Source organism: Ciconia boyciana, chromosome 5 (genome assembly GCF_034638445.1).
Source record: "Ciconia boyciana chromosome 5, ASM3463844v1, whole genome shotgun sequence".
NCBI classification, from domain to species: domain Eukaryota; kingdom Metazoa; phylum Chordata; class Aves; order Ciconiiformes; family Ciconiidae; genus Ciconia; species Ciconia boyciana.
Window position 1 is genome coordinate 43,821,535 of NC_132938.1, and position 18,697 is coordinate 43,840,231.

Genomic DNA, 18,697 nt, shown 5'->3' on the forward strand with positions numbered 1-18,697 from the left:
GTGTTACTGTACTGTAAAAGATACCATTCTCCTGAGTTTCTGGAATCTTTGTACAGGTCTCAAAGGAAATGCAGGATGTGGAACAGACCTCTGATCTGCTCACATGGCAAGTGTTACATGTCAGCTGCCTGCCAGGGAGGCTGTCAAAAACCTACCTGGATCCATGAGGAGACTACTTACCTGTGTAACCCCAGCAGTTTTCTGTGTGTATCCTGCACGAGTATCTGATCTAAAGAGGGGCTGGGCTTTTCACTTCTCACCAAGACAATCTAATACATAAACTCTGTTTTCCTAAATGTTGTTTCAATAGTACTTGGGTACCCAGGTTCCCTTGTGAATCGAGGCTTCACTATTTTCAACTAAGTGATAGAGGTCCAGTACTGTTCCTGCTAAAGGATTTGCTGGAAATGCTAAAAGTTGTGTAAAGTATGTCTCTTAGTTTATTTTTATATGGAATTTCCTACTTTAAGAAAGCCGGCTGGCAGAAGACTACTGTGGTGAATAAAGGGACAGAAATAGGAATTAATATTTTCTGCACTCTATACGCAACCTGCATTAACAATATTCTTAAGCAATGCAGGCTTAATGGCTCTTGGACCAGTAGCTGAAGCCGCCATGACTGAAAAGCCTAATTTAGTTGAAGCAAGGAAATAGTGGTGATACTTTGCCGTGTTCAGGGGCGCAGCTCCCCGGGCAGCTTTGAAACGAAACCTGACCTTGGCGGACGGGCCGCCCCGGGAATGGAAACCGAAAGCTGGTGGGACGGGCGGCGGGGCCCGACCCCGGGACCCGACCGCGGGGGCCGCCCGCCGGCGGCGCCTTAAAGGCGGGGCGGCGGCGGAGCCAGGCCGGGCGGCGGAGCGGGCGGCGGTGGCAGGTACTGTCCGGCCGGGGCTTTGTTGGAAGTTGGGGTTAGGGTTGCCTTTATTTCCCACCGGGTTTGGGGCTGAGACTGGGTTTGAGGTTAGGGCTAGGGTTGAGCTTAGTTCTGGAGGGGCTGTGGTGGGGTTTAGGCTGGAGCTGGGGTTGGGGTTTGCATTAGGGTCGCAGTTGGTTTAGGGCTGGACGAGGTGGCTGGACAGCATGCGGAACATCTGGGACTTTGCGGGCAGCAAGGGAGCACCCTCTAGGGTGGAGGGGCAGCGAGGCTGCTGGCAGAGTGTCCAAGCCACCTGGGTGCCTCTGCCCACACTGTAGCCCCAGGCACCTCCGATGTCAGTGTGTGCACTACAGAAAAGCACCGATGTAGCAAAGTATTTAAGCCTTTTTTTTGAAAGGAAATATAGCAGTCCGTACAGGAGCATGTAGCAGATACAGCTTTGCTTTCTTTGAGAACACCTGACTTTACATTTTCGGGTATGGAAAGTCACGCTTACTTAGGAGATTGCTGAAGTAGTGATGGCCATTTTCTAGATAAGCGACCATTTCAGCATGCAACAATACATGATGCATCCCAGAATGGTGTTCTCAGGCCTTTGATACAGCTTTTTCAATTTAGAGAAGAAAATGGAGAAAAGTCTCAGGTTTATTGCTGCCTTGACAAAAGTACACATGCAGGTATACAAAAGGTGACTTTATGTAGCTGTATGTGTATAGATAGCTTACATGTTGTGAAAATAGGTATTAAAGTTCAACTGCAAAGTTACGTTAAGCACACCACTGTAATATAGCACACTATGTATTTTACATGTAGGTAATAAAAATGTATTTTTGTTTCTTTTTTCTGCAACTTCATTTGCTAGTTTAAACTAACGCAAGGTGAAAATCAAAAAGAAAATTTCAGCTTAGTTTTGCATTAAGTTTGTGAAATCTGAAAAATGGAGGTTGCACTTTAGTTTATTTTCTGAGTTTTTTAAGAAAGGTTATAAGACTAAAAATGACATCGAAAGATGAAATAGTCCTTTTATGGTCTCAGGAAAATGAAGGACAACCATATCTAAGGCATATGAATATTGCAATGTCAAATACTGCAACAATAAATACTGCATGAGGCTGTTACCTGAATGGAAACTAGAGAAAACGAAGTTCAGAAGAACTGAGCTGATGTGGTAGGCAGCGTGCAGGGTTATCCCAAGCTGCTTGTTTGTTCTTTAGCTCAAAGGAACTGAACATCATAACCTCATAAAGTGGGGAGTTACCCTAACCATTACAGTTGTATGCTCACTCAAGATTTGAGAATTCTACCCTTGAAAAAAAAGAAGAAAAAAGCTAAAACTGAATTAAAAAGTGGGATTGATACCAAACCATGATTACCCCCATCATGCAATGAAGATGTTGTGGCGTGCTTACTTGTGGCTGGACTAGAATGATGTGGGTACAAGTCACTTGAACCAGGAATCATGGATCATTCCTTGGAGCGTGCCGTGTAGATATATCTAATATAGCAAATTATGACTAACCCCCCGCCCCAAAGGTCCCTTCATGCAAAGCGCAAAACAGATATGTAATGCTCCTCTTTAGTAAACTTTAAGAAAGACAAAAGCTGATGTTCTCCTTACAGTTCATAAAAATATTTATTCATTTTAAAATGAAAATATGTCTCAGGGATGTTCACAAAATGCTTTCTGATTTTTCTTAAAGTTGTATTCCAGTGTGATTGTGAAGTAGATAATTTAATGGTTGAAGCCTCAGAACATACCATATTTCCTGAAAATTATCTCTTGATTACTTAGAGTTTTCTTTTTTTGAATGCCAGAATCAAGATCTGTGATGGATTCTGCAGAAGATAATTTCAAGAAAGTTGTTCATAATGATGCAAATGAGAATGCTAGTAATGATGATCATGATAGCGAGTGTAGCGACAGTGAGAAAATAGGCTTCATTCCAACAAAGGAAGATAAAGAGCGTGGGAGTACAGGTAGCAGCGATGAGGAGGATGAGACCAGTGACAAAGCAGAAGCAGCTGTTACGCAGATGCTTAAAGAAGAGGAAGACAGAGAAAAAGAAGCCGAAGATGCAGATTACAGTAACACTTATAGTATCTCGACCACGGAAGAAGTGACACAGCTGGCATCCCAAACCGAAGGCAAGGATTTCAGAGTTCTCCAGCACGAACGTGATTCCCAAAGCCCTGGTGAGGAGCTGTTATTAGCTTATGCTCATGTCTGTGGCTTTTATTGCAGTGTCTTACCTTTTGGCTCTTTTGTAACTGATTGATGAGTTATGGTTATATGGTTCTATCAATAACCATGTATGTGGTTATTTTAGAAATAAGAAAACGTCTTGAATTTCTGAAGAAGTTGAGGCTACACATTTGGGCGTCCCTATCAAGAGCTCAGTAAGTACAGTGAGGTTCATGGAAAGAAATGTAATAAAGGGTAATAAAAATAGTTTCTCTGAACTACGTAGACATCACAGTGTAGTACCCCTTAGAGAAAGAAGCTATGTGCTTGTCACCTAGGTTTGTGGAAAACCAGGAGATCTAAGGCGTGCTTAGGATTTCATACTTCCTCCAGCCACATGAAGGAAGATTCCTAATATAATAGAAAGTCTGCCCAAAGAGTAGGGATTGTCTGCACATTTTAGGAACTGATCTACAATTTTAACTATTGGTATTTATTCTTTTTCAAATTCTCTGTCATGCTTTTTTTGTGCATGTTTTGAGGCTACTACTTTTACAGCACTTAAAACAGTTTTTCTACAAAATTTTCCTTTTCATATATACCTTCTGTGCACATCAGTTCTCATATGCACATCAGTTCTCGTGCATGATCTTCTGCATCTCCAGATTCTGATTCTTTGCCCTGCTTGATGTGGAAAAGGATTAGCAATAGTGCCGTTCACATTGACAGTGAAGTGTCTTCTCTGCATTGTGGAGCTAACATGCTGAAGAGATTAGTATTAATTAAAGGCAGACAATTTAAATGTGTAAGACAGAAGTTTACATAGTTTTTGTTCATGGAAAGCTACTCATTGCATTAGATGACAAACTGGGCCTGTAAACCAGAGGCTGTTGATCTCAGCCAGAAAGGAAAGCTGGGTCTTCCCAGGTGTGGATCTAAGGTGATGTGTATCAGGCATTTTTGACAGCCTTGAAGAAAACAAGCATGTTCTTACCATTGGAATATGGATGTTCTCATAATATGCATTAATACATATGTAATACTCATATTACATCTCATAATATGCATTAATATTGTAATATGTAATACACAGTGTAGTATGGAGTAGACAAACATGAAAGCAGAGAACCTTTACTAGAAGGGCTTGCCTCTTCTTCATCTGGACCTGTAAAAGTTGTCCTGACTCCTTGGTCTGTCCTGGGTAAAACATGATGTCCCTGGACTTTCATGGATTCTTAAAGAGCTGGAGAATGCAGTCCATTCCTAGGATGTATTAAAAACTACTGAGGTGCTGCCTGTTTATACTTGCCATCTTCAGTGAAGAGGATTTGTTTCAAGTTTGACCTAAGACTGATTAATGCAAATTTTATCAACTTTCGTAGTTTTCTGAAATGGGAAGGGGATGAAGAAGTCTTTTAATTCTTTGGTGTCTTGAAGGAATGTATTGTGACTGGATTCCTCTTGCTGTTAAGGTATTTTTGTTGCCATAGACATTCCTGGGATGAGGGAGGTAGGTGTTGTTGTCATGATAGTTGGTGATAACCCACTTGCTATTTTTAGCTGGAAACTCAGGCAGGAAGGCTCTCAAAATATATTTTGTGGTTATCTCCTGTGGGGTATTTCTTATAGAACAGATAACACTTTCTGCATAAGGAGACTTGGACAAGAGGTGCCATGTAAGTCACAGAAGCCTCAGATGCTACAAAAGTATCTGGAGTTGTAAAGGAGACAATTGCTAATACATTCAGTAACTGAAAGGATTGCAAGCTACTTAGGACTAACCTTAGAACCAAGAAAGATGGTTTGCTATTGATTTAATTTATATATTTAATGTTTAGTTGATTTAATTAACAAAACCATTTATTTTAAAATCTACTAGTAAGCAAATGTCTTCTGTCCCATGTCCCCAACTTTTCTTAGAGTATTGTTATGTACATGCTATTTCTTTTTCTTTCAGGTACGTCAGTCTGTTAAAAGACTTTGTTGAGTCCGAATTCTTTGTGATAGATGGGGATTCCTTACTACTTATGTTTTTAGATGAGGAAACACAATATCTAAACTTCTTCTACCACATTGAATGCTTCCTGCAGGATTTCACTGAAAAGGGAGCAAAATATGTCCTTGTTTTCTTCAAGGTACTGAACAAGTAACATTTGTTTGCTGTTTATGCCTTTGCACTCCTTCAAAAGGAACTGCTCCATTTTAATCAGTATTAGGAAACTGTTCATTGTGTCAACAAATGTAACTGAATAATTTCATTGTTTTTATTTCCCACAGGATGCAGAACAGATGTACTTTCCACGTCCTCATTTTCTTTTCTTACGTACTGCATTAATAGAACACCTGAGGCATAACACAGACATCACTGTTCATACAGAATTTTCCAATTGTTTATCATCCAAATGGGAGATTTTCCTGAAGAAAAGCTATCCTTACTTCATTATCATATCTGACATAGGACTGACCTCTCTCCAAACAGACTATTTATCTATTTTAATTGCTCATTCATTGTCAAAGAAAATAAACGTTGTGCTTGCTTCAGGACAGGAATATGATATTCTTAGAGTTTATGGATATCATGTTCAGAATGTGTATAAACACAGATTATTTTTTCAAAAGGTAAGTTACACAACTTCGTTGTTTGCAATAACGGTGTTAGTTCTACTTAGCAGATTTAATTAAAATATCTCAATGTGAATATTATATTTCACATATTAAAATTATAAAGCACTCATACATGGCTCATTTTATGTATCTTTAATCTACTGGTCTTGAAATCCTTAACAGGCAAACATTGTGATTGGTGGCAAATTCCTGCCCTGTTCTCTATAGTCTCATTTCGCATCCTTGTTCACTTAAGATATGGTAGTCTCTATGCCTTTCCCATGTCTTCAGTATGACGTGTCTTAGCTGACTTGTAATATGCCTGACAAGACTAGCATTTAGGCAAGGGATGTGATTTTTAAAGTTTTATTTAGAATAGATGTTTCTTGGAGGCTGAGGATTGTTATGTATCTGAATGGTTTCTGTCTGTGACTAGTAGTACCTGATGCATTGTTATCTATCGGCTTTTGCATATAACTTTGACTTCTGCACTTCTTAGTATGAACAAGATCTGCACTATGCCTGTGAAAACCTAGTCAGGTACAAAGATCCATTCATGTGGCTATATGAACATCTCAAGCTGAGCCTGAAAAGCATACAAAAAGAGGTAATTGGACCTCTTTCGTCCTTTTTCTTTTTTCTCCTCAAGTTGACTGTTTTCCTCCATTCCTTTACCTGAAATTCTTTCCTAGCCAGAACAGGGGGCTCTCTTCCTTATCCTGAAGTGACACCCTGAGTCTGAGGTCTCGTCTTTGCCCACTCTTCTTCACAGCAGCCTGAAGCTGTTTCTTTCTTTAAAGTTCACTAAAGTAGGGTGGTTCAGCTGGGAGCTGATCAGTGGGATGCCGATTAAGGGACGTTTCCATCTTGGTGACTGCCTTTATCTTGTAGAAGATGGGAACCAGCCCATTCAGCAGAAAACACCATCTGTGGCATAAATCCACCCTTAGCTGCCTGGGGGGCTGCGGCTACTGCCCTTGGGGCTCGCTGTGGCCGCTGCCTCACCCCCACAGCAGCAGCTGGCTCCTGAGGGCAGGGTGTGGGAGGGTACGTTCAGCCGCGGCGGGTGAGAGTTGGTGCTGCTGCCAGCAGCAACCTCGTCTGTAGAGGCATCTCAAAATCTAAACCTCTCTGTTGCAGCTGCCAAGGCTTGCACACTCTGTTAACTATAAAAGTATTCCCAATCTGGGAATTTTTTTTTTAAGAGCATGATTTCAAGGTCTGTGTGTGCATGATTAAAGTGATGGATTCATTAATCTTGTTTTACAATATTTTAACCTTAAAAATTTGGTATTTTTGTCTATATATTATACCTTTAGTGTCTGATGTACCCCTGACATTTTCCTGAGTGTTAAGTTACACTGCAGTGTTGTGACTGTACTTCTGCTCCTGCAGAGAACAGCAGCAAGGCTTCCTTGGACTTCAGTGGGAATGACACTGGTCCAGCAAGCTGATTTTTTCCAGTCCGGAAAAAAATGGTGTTACTTAGAAAGCATTTTAAAGTCAGTAGAAACACGGTGCCTGGCTACTGCTAATACTTTGTTTCATTATGATTATCTTTCCTGAGGCAAGCTCAATAATTAGATGCCCCAGGAGCAGAAAAACACCAGGGTGCAGCGAGGGCAGGCGGCTGCTCCCTGGGCGCCGGAGCTGTGGGAGCTCCCCTGGAGGTGGCAGGGCAGGGCCTGGTAGCCAGGGCCTGTCCTGCTGCCCCAGCCAGGAGCAGGGCAGCCGGGGGGCAGCTGCAACCTCCCGGGGAACGGGCCGAGGCCAGACCCGGTTGTCGGCCTGCTGGGCTGTGGGGAGCTGGAGACCGGCACTGCTGCGGCATCTCTGGGGCAGGGGCTGAAATGGGGCCCTGGGCAGGTGAGGGCAGGCCCCAGGGGTTGGGCAGGGACAGTCAGGGCTGTTGGTGCCCTCAGGGACATGCCAAAAAAGAGCTGTTTTTACTAATGATTGTGCCCACTTTTCCTTCTATAGTTTTCATATCCTTTTTTTCTCTTCTCTGATGGAACTGTGTAAAGGATGAGACTTGTCCTTTTTTTGTAATTTTTATTATAGCAGTCATTTGTGCTATTCATAATGTTATGACTACAGGTTTGCCAGACTGTCCGTCTGTTGAAACAGCTGTGGCCTGAAGGATCTGACATTCGGCGTGTGGTCTGTGTTCTTGCTTGTGCCGTGGGATTAAAAATATACAGCAACATGTTGGAAAATGCAAATACTTCCATGGAAGCAAAGACAGAGCAATCAGCAAGAGTAAGAATTTTTTTAATATCTTTTCAGCACAGTGACCATAAACATTTTGCTAACAGGAGAGACGGCTGTCCCCTTCTAGATTCCAAGCTGAACAGAGGCCCAGCTGCTTCCTTTGTGACTGCACTCTGTAAGTGGTCTGGTTCAGATAATTACTGTGGCCACAGCTTTTCCAAAGGAGCATGGTCTCTGTGCAAGAGGCACTGTGCCCTCTGCCACAGTGGCTATTCCTGGGGAAAGTTTTACCTTAGGACCAGTTACTTCCATAGGAAGTTTTATCTTAGAAGGTAGTTGTGCTCATTGTTTTTCTTTTTCTAATGTTCAGTGGCATACTAGCTTTTACATACTAGCTTACAGCTTAAGCTAGAAGAATACACTTTTCCTCAAGTTAGCAAGACATTTCAGAAAAAAGGTGTCTTTCTAGATGCGGTCATGACATCGTTTTTGTGACCATACTACAAGCCTTATATTTTCATCAAGTTAACACAGGCACAATATATCAGTAATATTTTATGAGACACATATTCAGTGGACTATAGGATAGCTGTGTGGCTAGCACAGCTGGATTTCTGTACAGACTTTTTGCTGTGCAGTTGAGAAAAGAGCATAGGCCTATATCTAGATATTAGCCTTTCCTCTTAAAATAATAATATTTCTAGCCAGACACACTGACAATTGGTTTTAAGTTTTGTCTTGATTTTCACAGTCATACTCTTTTTGGAAAAGAGATTTTTTTTACATTATAACTGATCTGCATCTACCAGCACTACAAGAATGTTCATTTTGAAGTAAGTGTATCCACAATTAATTACAATGCACAAATTGTTTAAATTGATCAAAATTATTAACAGAGTGCAAACCACTGAATTAAGTAGAGGTAAACACAATTATTTTACTGAAGGACATGGTCAACTTTTTATCTGTCATCTCTCAACAGGGAAGAAGTAAACCCCTATCTCCAGAAGAAGCAGCTGACCTCTGTAGAATGCAATGCCTTACAGTGGCTTTTCTTCTTCATATGCCTCTTTCACAGAGAGCTCGGATTAGGATCATGAAATCCTGCTGGACTAAGCAGGTTTTACCATTAATAAAAATGGTATGTGTAGCACTGTCTTACTTCCCCTGTCATCAGGTGCAATTGTCATTTCAGTTTTCATCTTCCTTTATATGCTACTTTAGTCATCTGATGAGATCAAAACAAACCTTACCTGGTTCAGGAATCTTGTGAGCCACAAATCAGTGGGGCTCGGAGAATGTTTGGGGCAGTATCTCTATACTTGACCTCTTCTTAGATGTCTCCAGTTAGCCAGTGTTAGTGTTAGGGTACTGGGCTAGATGGACCTTTTGGTCTCATCCAGTATGAGAAGTTTGATAGCAGGCCTTTTTATTGTTTAAAGTTGGCTATTACAGTGAAGTGGAACAGTGAAGGCAGTTTCCTGATTACAAAGAAGTCAAGTACCAGTGTGTTGTTTTTCATGTCAATAAAATCTGTGGTAGTTAACCTTGCTTTGGAGATGCTTTGATCCCTCCATGTGAAAAGGTGCTCCATAAGAATTAATTGTGTGCTTTATTTTAACAGCAACAGTTGTGTATGCATTTTGCTCTGACACAGCTAACTGATACAAATGATTGGAAATTGGATTTAACTTACCTGCCTGACTTAAATGATGATTCACTGCTCGCAAATCTTGCACATTACTATGAGGTCGAATACAATGAAGGTATTTTGTTGAACAGTTTGCTTTCTTACATTTCTAACTTTATTAAGCTGCAAAATGAGAATGAAACTGCTTGTACAAGCAGAAATGAGCACAATTTTCTAATTACCTATATATTAATGGGTAGATTTCATGGAATAATAGGGAAACTTTTTTCTATAGCCAAGTCTAGAAAATCACATGTGAAAGTGTCTTTCACCAGTACTCATTCAGAATACTTTACCATGTCATATCTTCAATGTGTTACCCGTACTTATGCAAAGGAAGAGTGATGTAGCATAGGTAGTAAGAGCTCTGTGTCACTGTTATTGGGTATGCTCAACTGTTTGGTTTTTAACCAGTTTTCTATTAATTTCATTTGTCTTAGTGCAACACAGTCAGAATGGAAACTAGATTCTATCCCTAATGTTACTGTGACATTGGATAATATTTTTAATTTCAGATGAGATTGATTCAGACAAAATCATATATTGTCTTATAAATACATGAATTTGGGAGCTGGACCTTTAAGAACGTCAGATATGTTAAGATTCACAAAAAAGTTACAAAAGCTGACAGAGCAAGAAAGTATGGAAAAAGATTTGTAGCAAATGTTCTTTCAGAGTAATTCTGCTTACCTGAAATCCTCTGCATGAGTCCATCTGATAGTAAACCAGAACACTTTCTTTATGAATCTAGTCACAAGATGTCCTTTATGTACCTCAGTAAAGCAAGTGTAGAGGAATTTTTAAAGGAAATATAAATTAGGAATACAAAACATTTATTTTTATAATGATACCTATTATTTGGCACTAAAAACAAAATTCTCAATCCAAGATCCTACCCTGCAGGAGGTGAAGGTGAGAGAAATTTCTTTAGCTATGGAGCTTGCAGACTTCCACAGACAGTCTAAATCTGGTGTTCTTTCCAAAATACATCTTCGCAGTACATTTACTTATTTATACCGTGGGCTATTAAAACCTGTGAAGGTACAACATTCTGTCCTAATTTGTTCTAATGACCAAAGACCTTGGGTAGGACTGAAGTCTTTGTGCCTGATGCTCTGCATAGGTGAATAGGTAGGTTCTGTTTGAGGAAACTTTTAATTTTAAAGGTCGTCCTTTTTTTTTTTTTCCCTTTCTTCCCTCCCGCACAGGATTAGAGTTCAAAAAGGAATTGGGGAAAGAAATGGAGAATGAATACCAATGCTTATGGGACACTGTAACAAAATTGGCTGTGAAATACAGTTTTGGAGATGCTTTCCCAATACGAAAGACCTCCCAACTATTTCTTGAACAGGAACAGACATTATTTAGAGGTACTGACAACTCCACAAATTAGAGAGTTAGAAGCATGATCTTCATTACTATCACTAAAAGGTCTAGGAGTAGTGATCTGATTTTATCCTGATCACAAATCTAATTGATGCTTTATGAATCCTCTCCTCCTTCCTTTCAACCCACTAGCAAAACTTGCAGCTGATGCCAAAATAAGTCTGACCAGCCTTATGGGTGAAATTCTGGCTCCACTGTAGACAGCACAAGTATTGTTATTGACTTCAGTAGGAATTAGGTTTAGTTCATGATTGCTAGCCCAAATCTATTGTATGTATTGTAAAAGACATTATGATTAGCGTAATACAAATAATAGTAAAAAGCATAATAATTACTCATAATTAAAGTAACTTATGCTGCAGGAGGACTGTCTCTGAAGAACATCTTTGTATATATTGACATAGGGTTATGCAGGTATTGGGCATGGGAGCAGCAAATTAAGTGAAATACAGAATTGTTGCCATAATGGTAGAGAGTCCAGCCATCACTGTAGCTCACATTGCAATCCTTGAAGGTTGTGGAAGTGTGACTTGCCCATAAGTGTCTTAAATTACACCATCATCCTGTTTAGTAGCCCATAACTGGGAAGTGCATACTTGGCTCAGAGATTATTTTTCCTCCCTCACTTACAAGACCTGTTCTGAATATCTGAAAGGAGTAGGTAGAGATTTTTGCCTGATATCTGACATTTCTTGAGAACCAGTTTTGTTACACCCTTCCAAATGTTTCTTTCAAACCTATCAAATTGTGTGGATCTTTAGAAGAGACAGTAGGTAAGAAATTCAGTAAAGACTGTAATATAATTCTACTTAAGTTTGTGAGTGTTCTTCAGCTGGTTTCAAAGATGTCAAGCGGACAAAGTGGGCTCTAGTGGGCAAAAAAAAGACAGTTTCTTTGTTATCTGTGGGATATTAAGGCATCTTCTGGCACAGCATTTGTGTTGCCTATTTCTGTATCTCCTTTGGAGACCTTGAAGACTGAAGTTGTGGCTAGACTTCAAACGTGGGAAGGATGCACAATGTTAAATGTCATCTTTAGTCATCTAACTTAAATGCAGTTGAAAGTGCATATTTAGGAGACTGTGGTCTTTATGGAATCAGTGCAGGAAAGTAGATGGCTGTGAGATGGGATGGGTTGTAGCATTCAAAAAATTAGCATAGGTGTCTAAAATGGATTATGAGAATATCTGTTCAGAAGCAGTAATGATGTCTGCTTCATTCTTCTTCCCATGCTTGAGAAGAAACAGGAAAAGGGGAACTAGTCAACTGCTGCTTACTTTTAGCAAATTTTACTTTATAGAATTTCATTTATGATGTAACTTGAAAGAATTTGCAAGTATGATATGCAATCATATATATTCTTAATTAAACAATATTAATTATTTTTTACACTGTAAAGACTACAAAGAAGAAATTCCTAACATTGGACTAATCTCAGTGACATCTGATCTTGTTGAAGATTATGCTGGGGATGTTTTGAAAGACCTACCTGTTTTAGAAAGGTACATATATGAGTTTTATTCTAATGACATAACATTATATGGGCTTATTTTCTGCTCCCCTGCACTTTGCATCCATATTATGATCAATCTGTACAAATGTAGAAGTGCTTTTGCTATGACTGGGTAAAATTTCACGTTTACATGTACTGGTGTAAACGTTAACAGGAAGTTCAGATAAGAGTCAATATATCCATATTTTCTCATACTGTTACTTGTTTGCATTATAGTCTTTGTTTCTTACTCTACATTCCGGAACTGTTTTTCTAAATGTACAATTTGTATTTGAAAGGCCTTATCCTAAATTGCAAAGCTTATTGATTTCAGGAGAAGAAAAACATGAAATAAAAATACTGAAAAAAAAAAGTAAGAGATTATCCTTTACATTTGCTCTGCTACTTGTGGCAGTGGGTTCTGTGCTGCGCAATGACTATTTTTTAGCCAGTGTGCAAATTATGTAGTTGCATTGCATTCTGTGATTAATCTGTATGAAAAGAAGTGAAAAAATGGGGGTTTACTTTGTTTGTTAGTAATTCTTTATGAAAAACAGGCTATTTTGACATTTGGATATTTGGAGTAGAATTAAACCCTACGTTGCTTTTCTGCCACAGTAAAATTGTGTTTTGATAAGTATCCAGTTTTTTTAATGTTTTTAATGTTTCATTAGAGATGCTAGAAAACACTTTTAATTTCTGCTCTGTTTAATGTTTGTATATTTCAGCAATGATCCTGCAGTTACTTCTTTTATTAAATACAAGGAGTTTGATGAGCTTCATCACTGGCATTCTGGCAGACCTTTGACTGAGGAATATGAGCGAGTACGATGCAACGCTGATGGTAAGAAAAACTAACACAAAGACCATGTGTCTATTTTGGCTAGGACAGCATTGTAAAGGTTGTCGTGGTTTTGGAGAAGGACTTCTCATTTTAGAAAATATTTGCAGCTGTATAAATAGTTACCAAGCTAGAGCTACTGCAATAGTGAAATTATACTTAAACTGATATGCCTGTGCATTATGTATATGCATTGTGTATTATCTTAAATAAGTCTAATGAGTATAACAGAATGAGCACTTATGGTCAGATGTTCATGATACGTTCCCTTTTGCTTGTGAAATGCTTCACAGGTTTATATAAGCAAACTGTCTGTACATGTGCAGTTTAATGATTAAATATATAGTTTGAATAATGCTTGGTAAGCACATCCATACATGTCCAAAATCTGCTCAGATGTTTGCACAGTGCATGCATAGCCAATCTTATCTTTTGAGAACAGAATTAAAATGAGAAGTAAAAGAAGTTGTTGTGGTTTAATCCCAGCCAGCAACCGAGCCCCCCACAGCCACTCGCTTGCTCCCCCTCAGTGGGATGGGGGAGAGAATCAGAAGAGTAAAAGTGAGAAAACCCGTGGGTTGAGATAAAGACAGTTTAATAGGTAAAGCAAAAGCTGCGCATGCAAACAAAGCAAAACAAAGAATTCATTCACTACTTCCCATGGGCAGGCAGGTGTTCAGCCATCTCCAGGAAAGCAGGGCTCCATCACATGTAGTGGTTACTTGGGAAGACAAACGCCATCACTCCAAACATCCCCTGCTTCCTTATTCTTCCCCAGCTTTCTATGCTGAGCATGACCTCATATGGTGTGGAATATCCCTTTGGTCAGTTGGGGTCAGCTGTCCCAGCTGTGTCCCCTCCCAGATTCTTGTGCACCCCCAGCCTACTCACTGGTGGGGTGGGGTGAGAAGCAGAAAAGGCCTTTTCTCTGTGTAAGCACTGCTCAGCAATAAAGAACACATCCCTGTGTTATCAACACTGTTTCCAGCACAAATCCAAAACATAGCCCCATACTAGCTACTGTGAAGAAAATTAACTCTATCCCACTAAAACCAGCACAGAAGTAAACAAAAGTTGTTTGTATCATAATTCTTGATGTTATGCATTACAGGTTCCTGTAAGTTTTTTCCAGTTTGAGATACTAAGGAAAACAAACCATGGACTTAGTTTTGATCTTAGATTTGCATATTTACATGAAATGAAGTATACAATACTGTATGTACCAGCAAGTACACAAAACTTTCTCTCAAAGATGTTGCTATCATCTATTGCATCATACAGTGGATTAAACTGTGAAAAACCTACCAGGAGCTGAGAAATCATGGATTACTGTTGATACTTCCAGTGTTGCTTATGGTTTTCATTCAGTGACTTTGAAATGTTGTTTCCTCAGTGGGTATTTGCACCACTTGACTTATGAAACCAGGGCTCCATCTGCTTATCTTTCTGACTGGATGATTTTTTTGCATTATTCCGTGCACTGTGATTTCAGTGGGAAGTTTGGAGAGCATAACATGCAGAATAGTAGCTAGAGCACCTTCCATAATGTTGGAGTTGAAGGTTTATGTCCACTCCAGCTGAAGAAAGGGCCCTCTCTGTCCCATGCCTTGCATGAATCCTCTGAATGCTAGCATGTGTCATCTCAGTCTTTCTTATGAAAAACAGAAAGATCTATTGAGATGGGTCTTCACACTCAGAAACTGACTCATTGTTTTGATTTTAGGGCAGAGAGAAATACCTAGGCTTGACTGTGGAAGTATCCATGTGCTCAGTTCAGTATCTTCCATTGGCTAGCATAAGTGTTCTTCCAGCAGCTTTATTTATTTATGTTCTGATGACAGAGTCTTGTTTTCATGGCGAAGAGGTCTCTTTCTGATCATCTGAAATGCCATTGGAAGACACCTTCCTATTTTCATGGACTGTGTGAGAAGCCTAGGCATTTTGCTCAAACAGTTGTAATTTCTTCCCAGGCATCCTGCTTGTTAAGTTTTCCAGTATTTTTAATGTGTGCCTAAAGTAGTTTGAATTTGAGTCTATTGCCTATCTCTCAGATAATTCAAAGTACTGTTGGATTTCAGTGAGTCTTAGTAGCCAGCACCTTTCAAAATGTGATTTTGGCCTTTAGGTCAATGAGGAATTTTTAGGAAATTTATCCATTATCCAAGTATCTTTTCTTGGAAATAAATTAGGCTGGAATTCTATCAGAGTGTTTTTTAATCGATTATCTTTATTTGCAGCAAAATCCAAAGATCCAAAAGAAAGGAGACAAATACAAAAGTTACAGACTTTTCATCAGTTTTATGGAAGCACTTTGGAAGACAGCACTTCAAAACTTATTGTACATCAAGAGGATGTGTCAGGGAATGCTAATGCTGCTGTCAAAAAGACACAAAAAAAGCATGTGAGTATAGTCAAGCTGCTCTTTCCAAATCTTTTTTCTATTATCCAGGAGAGGATTTCTACTATACAAGTCCTACAGCTCAAGTTTTATATTCTGAATGCAGTAGTAGTTCTCAGTTGAAGAAATTTAAATTGCTTTTGTACTTCAAATTTAATTAGCTAATTGGCAAAAGTATTTTTGTTCCTAGTTAGGAATACTGATGAGTGATTATATTTTAACAGGCACAAGTAAATAAAAAAATTAATAAATATGAACTCTGTAAGGGCTGATAGGTTTTGGCTCATGGCCAGTACTATAATGTGGAATGAAGGAAACTGGAGTTCATTAATTTAATTTTACTTTAAGAAACTATTGAGAAATACTGGATAAAGCATTATTCAGTTATTTATTTCCCTGCACTATTTGGAAACATTCTCTATGAAAGATCCTGTAGATATTGCAATTAATCCTAACTATGTGAACATTGTCAGACATCACAGGGTATGTAGCATGTACTTGCATGCTCATGAACAATACTGAGCAATAGTAGTTCGAGTAATATTTCATAATAAACTGTACTATGGATTACAGGTTATGGCCTCTTGAATTACCTGTAAAAGTCTGTATATAAAATAACTTCGTTAACTTCAAGTAAGGTTGAACTCTTAATTTTATTTAACTTATTGAAAAGCATCTCAATATGGTCAGAATTACTATTACCCATGTATAAAATAAAAGCTTGAAATTTCACTTTCAGACATCTGCTATTTTATTTTTCCACATTTGTGCTTTTTTATACTACTTGTGAAGCTTTATACTGACTTAAAATGAAGCATAGGGAAGCTCTTTCAAGCAATATATGTTGGGATTCAGAAATTATATCTCCTTCAAAATAAAGTACTATTTTAAACAATTCCCAAAACACAATGCATCACACAGATGAATTGAAACCTATAATGTACCTGCTGTGATTGAGCTTATGGATTAACTTTTTTTAGATGATGCTTGCACACGGTGATGCTTGGTTCAAAATATTTTCATTTTATTGGATAGAAAAGTAAAGCGGAAACAATTGCAGAGGAAAACAACAGGCGACTAAAAATTAAAGAGGAAAAGAAAGAACAGGAGCAATGGAAAGTCTTGTGTAAACCAACTGAAGAGGAAATAAAAGCAAATGTGACTGTTGGAATAAATAAATTGGAGAAGTTTCTCAAGACCCTTAAAAGTAAATCTGTGAAGCTCAGCATAGAAATGACAGGACTGTCTGCCTGTTTAGAAGTGTGGAAGGAACACTGCAGAGAGCAAGGTATGATAGCCAAATTCATGTTCAGTATTCAACTTCCACTCCCTTTAACCAAGAGAGTGAGTGACTTTGGAGATTCTCAGCTGGAATAAAGATGTGTAAATACATCCCTGTTTCCGGAGCATGAAAGGTGTTTTTAAGTATTAACAGGCTCTGGTCCCCTTTTGCAATTTCAGGATCCTTTGAGTCAGCCGTAAAGTATCCAATGAAATTAGATTGTAGCTGTTTTCCTGTTTTGCTTTGTACATTGCATACATAAACAATTGCATACATAAATAATTTATTTTCTTCTATATATCTTTAATAATTATGTATCATGCACACTAAATTGTATCTATATTGCAGTGGCTTGTTTAATTAGCTGAGGTGGTTAGCTCACAGTCTGATGACGATTTGCACAGAAATCTGTGCTACCATGGTTAGTGGCCTCCTATTTCACCAGAATTAACTTGTTCAGTCCATACCCTCAGCCAGGAGGGTCCAAACACACACTGCTCTAAACATGTTGAGGAAAGTTGAAAACATTGGAGTGAAATATGTTGCTAATAAGATTGAGTAACAAATGTGCGGGTCAGGAAGGTGAAATGGGGGAGCTCAGTGTTATTGTGTAGATGTCAGACGTATGACTCCCTTTTATAGCTGAGCGTGCAGAAGCAGAATTATTTGGGTGCTTGGTCTTCAGTGGCACTCCTTGTAGACGTCACAGGAGTGTGGGTTGTCTTCATCTAGTTGTCTTTAAATAAAATTAATTTTTGAATTGTGATAAATGTGGTTGGATGGATAAGGTCTGTTCTAAAAATACCTAATATTAGAAGACTCCCAATGATACAATCGGCTCTCAAATAACTGTAGGCTTTTTTTTCAAAGGTAACAAATCTAAAGATTTAAGCAAAGCTGTTCAAGTCATGAGGAGAATTCATATCCTCCTTGAAAAATATCAAGATCTTTTGGAGAAACCACATCTACAAAAGCTGACCAGATATCTAAGACTTCTTGGATTTGAGAATTTGGCATGCTCTCTATCTGACAAGGTAACTTTATAGACTGTCATGATTCTACTGTAACTGGATCTGTAGCTGAATATCAACAGTGTTTTCTTAAGCATTGAATAGGGTGTGGAAGATCTATATTGAGCTTAATTTATTTTGTCTTGTGCCATAAGATTTGGAACTGTCTATTCTTGCTTCAGATATTAATCTTCTTTAGTTCCATGGATACATTCTCTGCTTGATGTGAGGGCTAGCTAGCACAATAGGCCACTTCCCCTTTAGTAAATAGAACTATATATGGCTGCAAAGATACCCTTTGGAACATGCATCAAGATTAATTTGCTCTAGTTATGTCTGCCTGAGGCCTTAGACATCTCTGAGAGGTACCTGCTGCTCAATTCATCACATCAGCTGAACTCTGCATGTTAAAAATAACTGTTAAAAGCTAAGTGATGAGCACCTGCTCTCTAACAGGCCCAAATGTGCTACTTTAGAAAAGGAAATCTTTGAGACTGCAGAGGTGGATGAAAACTGTTCTGTTTGTTGTTATGGTATTACTGATCACCTCTGAAGGAAACAGTTTCACATACTGAATTGCTTGTCCTTGCTAGCACAGCTGAGACCACCAGTAGCTACACTGAATTTGGCTCTGAAAATTTCTCAGGCAGAAGAGGGAGGATAAAACTCACAGCCTGCAGAATATGGAGTCAATAGCAAAAGGAAGGAAGTTTACAGTGAAC

At 38.9% G+C, this 18,697-nt stretch overlaps 1 protein-coding gene across 1 annotated transcript in view; it reads left to right on the forward strand.

The window, feature by feature from the left end:
* Positions 1 to 773: 773 nt before the first annotated feature.
* DDX60 (DExD/H-box helicase 60) overlaps positions 774 to 18,697 on the forward strand; it is a 48,092-nt gene continuing 30,168 nt past the window's right edge. Inside the window, exons 1-15 of the mRNA XM_072861523.1 lie at positions 774 to 877; positions 2,696 to 3,080; positions 3,215 to 3,277; positions 5,020 to 5,197; positions 5,340 to 5,681; positions 6,166 to 6,273; positions 7,764 to 7,925; positions 8,860 to 9,018; positions 9,502 to 9,643; positions 10,776 to 10,937; positions 12,352 to 12,454; positions 13,173 to 13,288; positions 15,535 to 15,686; positions 16,719 to 16,971; positions 17,836 to 17,999. Of these exons, the coding sequence (XP_072717624.1) occupies positions 2,710 to 3,080; positions 3,215 to 3,277; positions 5,020 to 5,197; positions 5,340 to 5,681; positions 6,166 to 6,273; positions 7,764 to 7,925; positions 8,860 to 9,018; positions 9,502 to 9,643; positions 10,776 to 10,937; positions 12,352 to 12,454; positions 13,173 to 13,288; positions 15,535 to 15,686; positions 16,719 to 16,971; positions 17,836 to 17,999 (2,475 nt within the window). The 5' untranslated portion in view covers positions 774 to 877; positions 2,696 to 2,709. The remainder of the gene's footprint in view (positions 878 to 2,695; positions 3,081 to 3,214; positions 3,278 to 5,019; positions 5,198 to 5,339; positions 5,682 to 6,165; positions 6,274 to 7,763; positions 7,926 to 8,859; positions 9,019 to 9,501; positions 9,644 to 10,775; positions 10,938 to 12,351; positions 12,455 to 13,172; positions 13,289 to 15,534; positions 15,687 to 16,718; positions 16,972 to 17,835; positions 18,000 to 18,697) is intronic.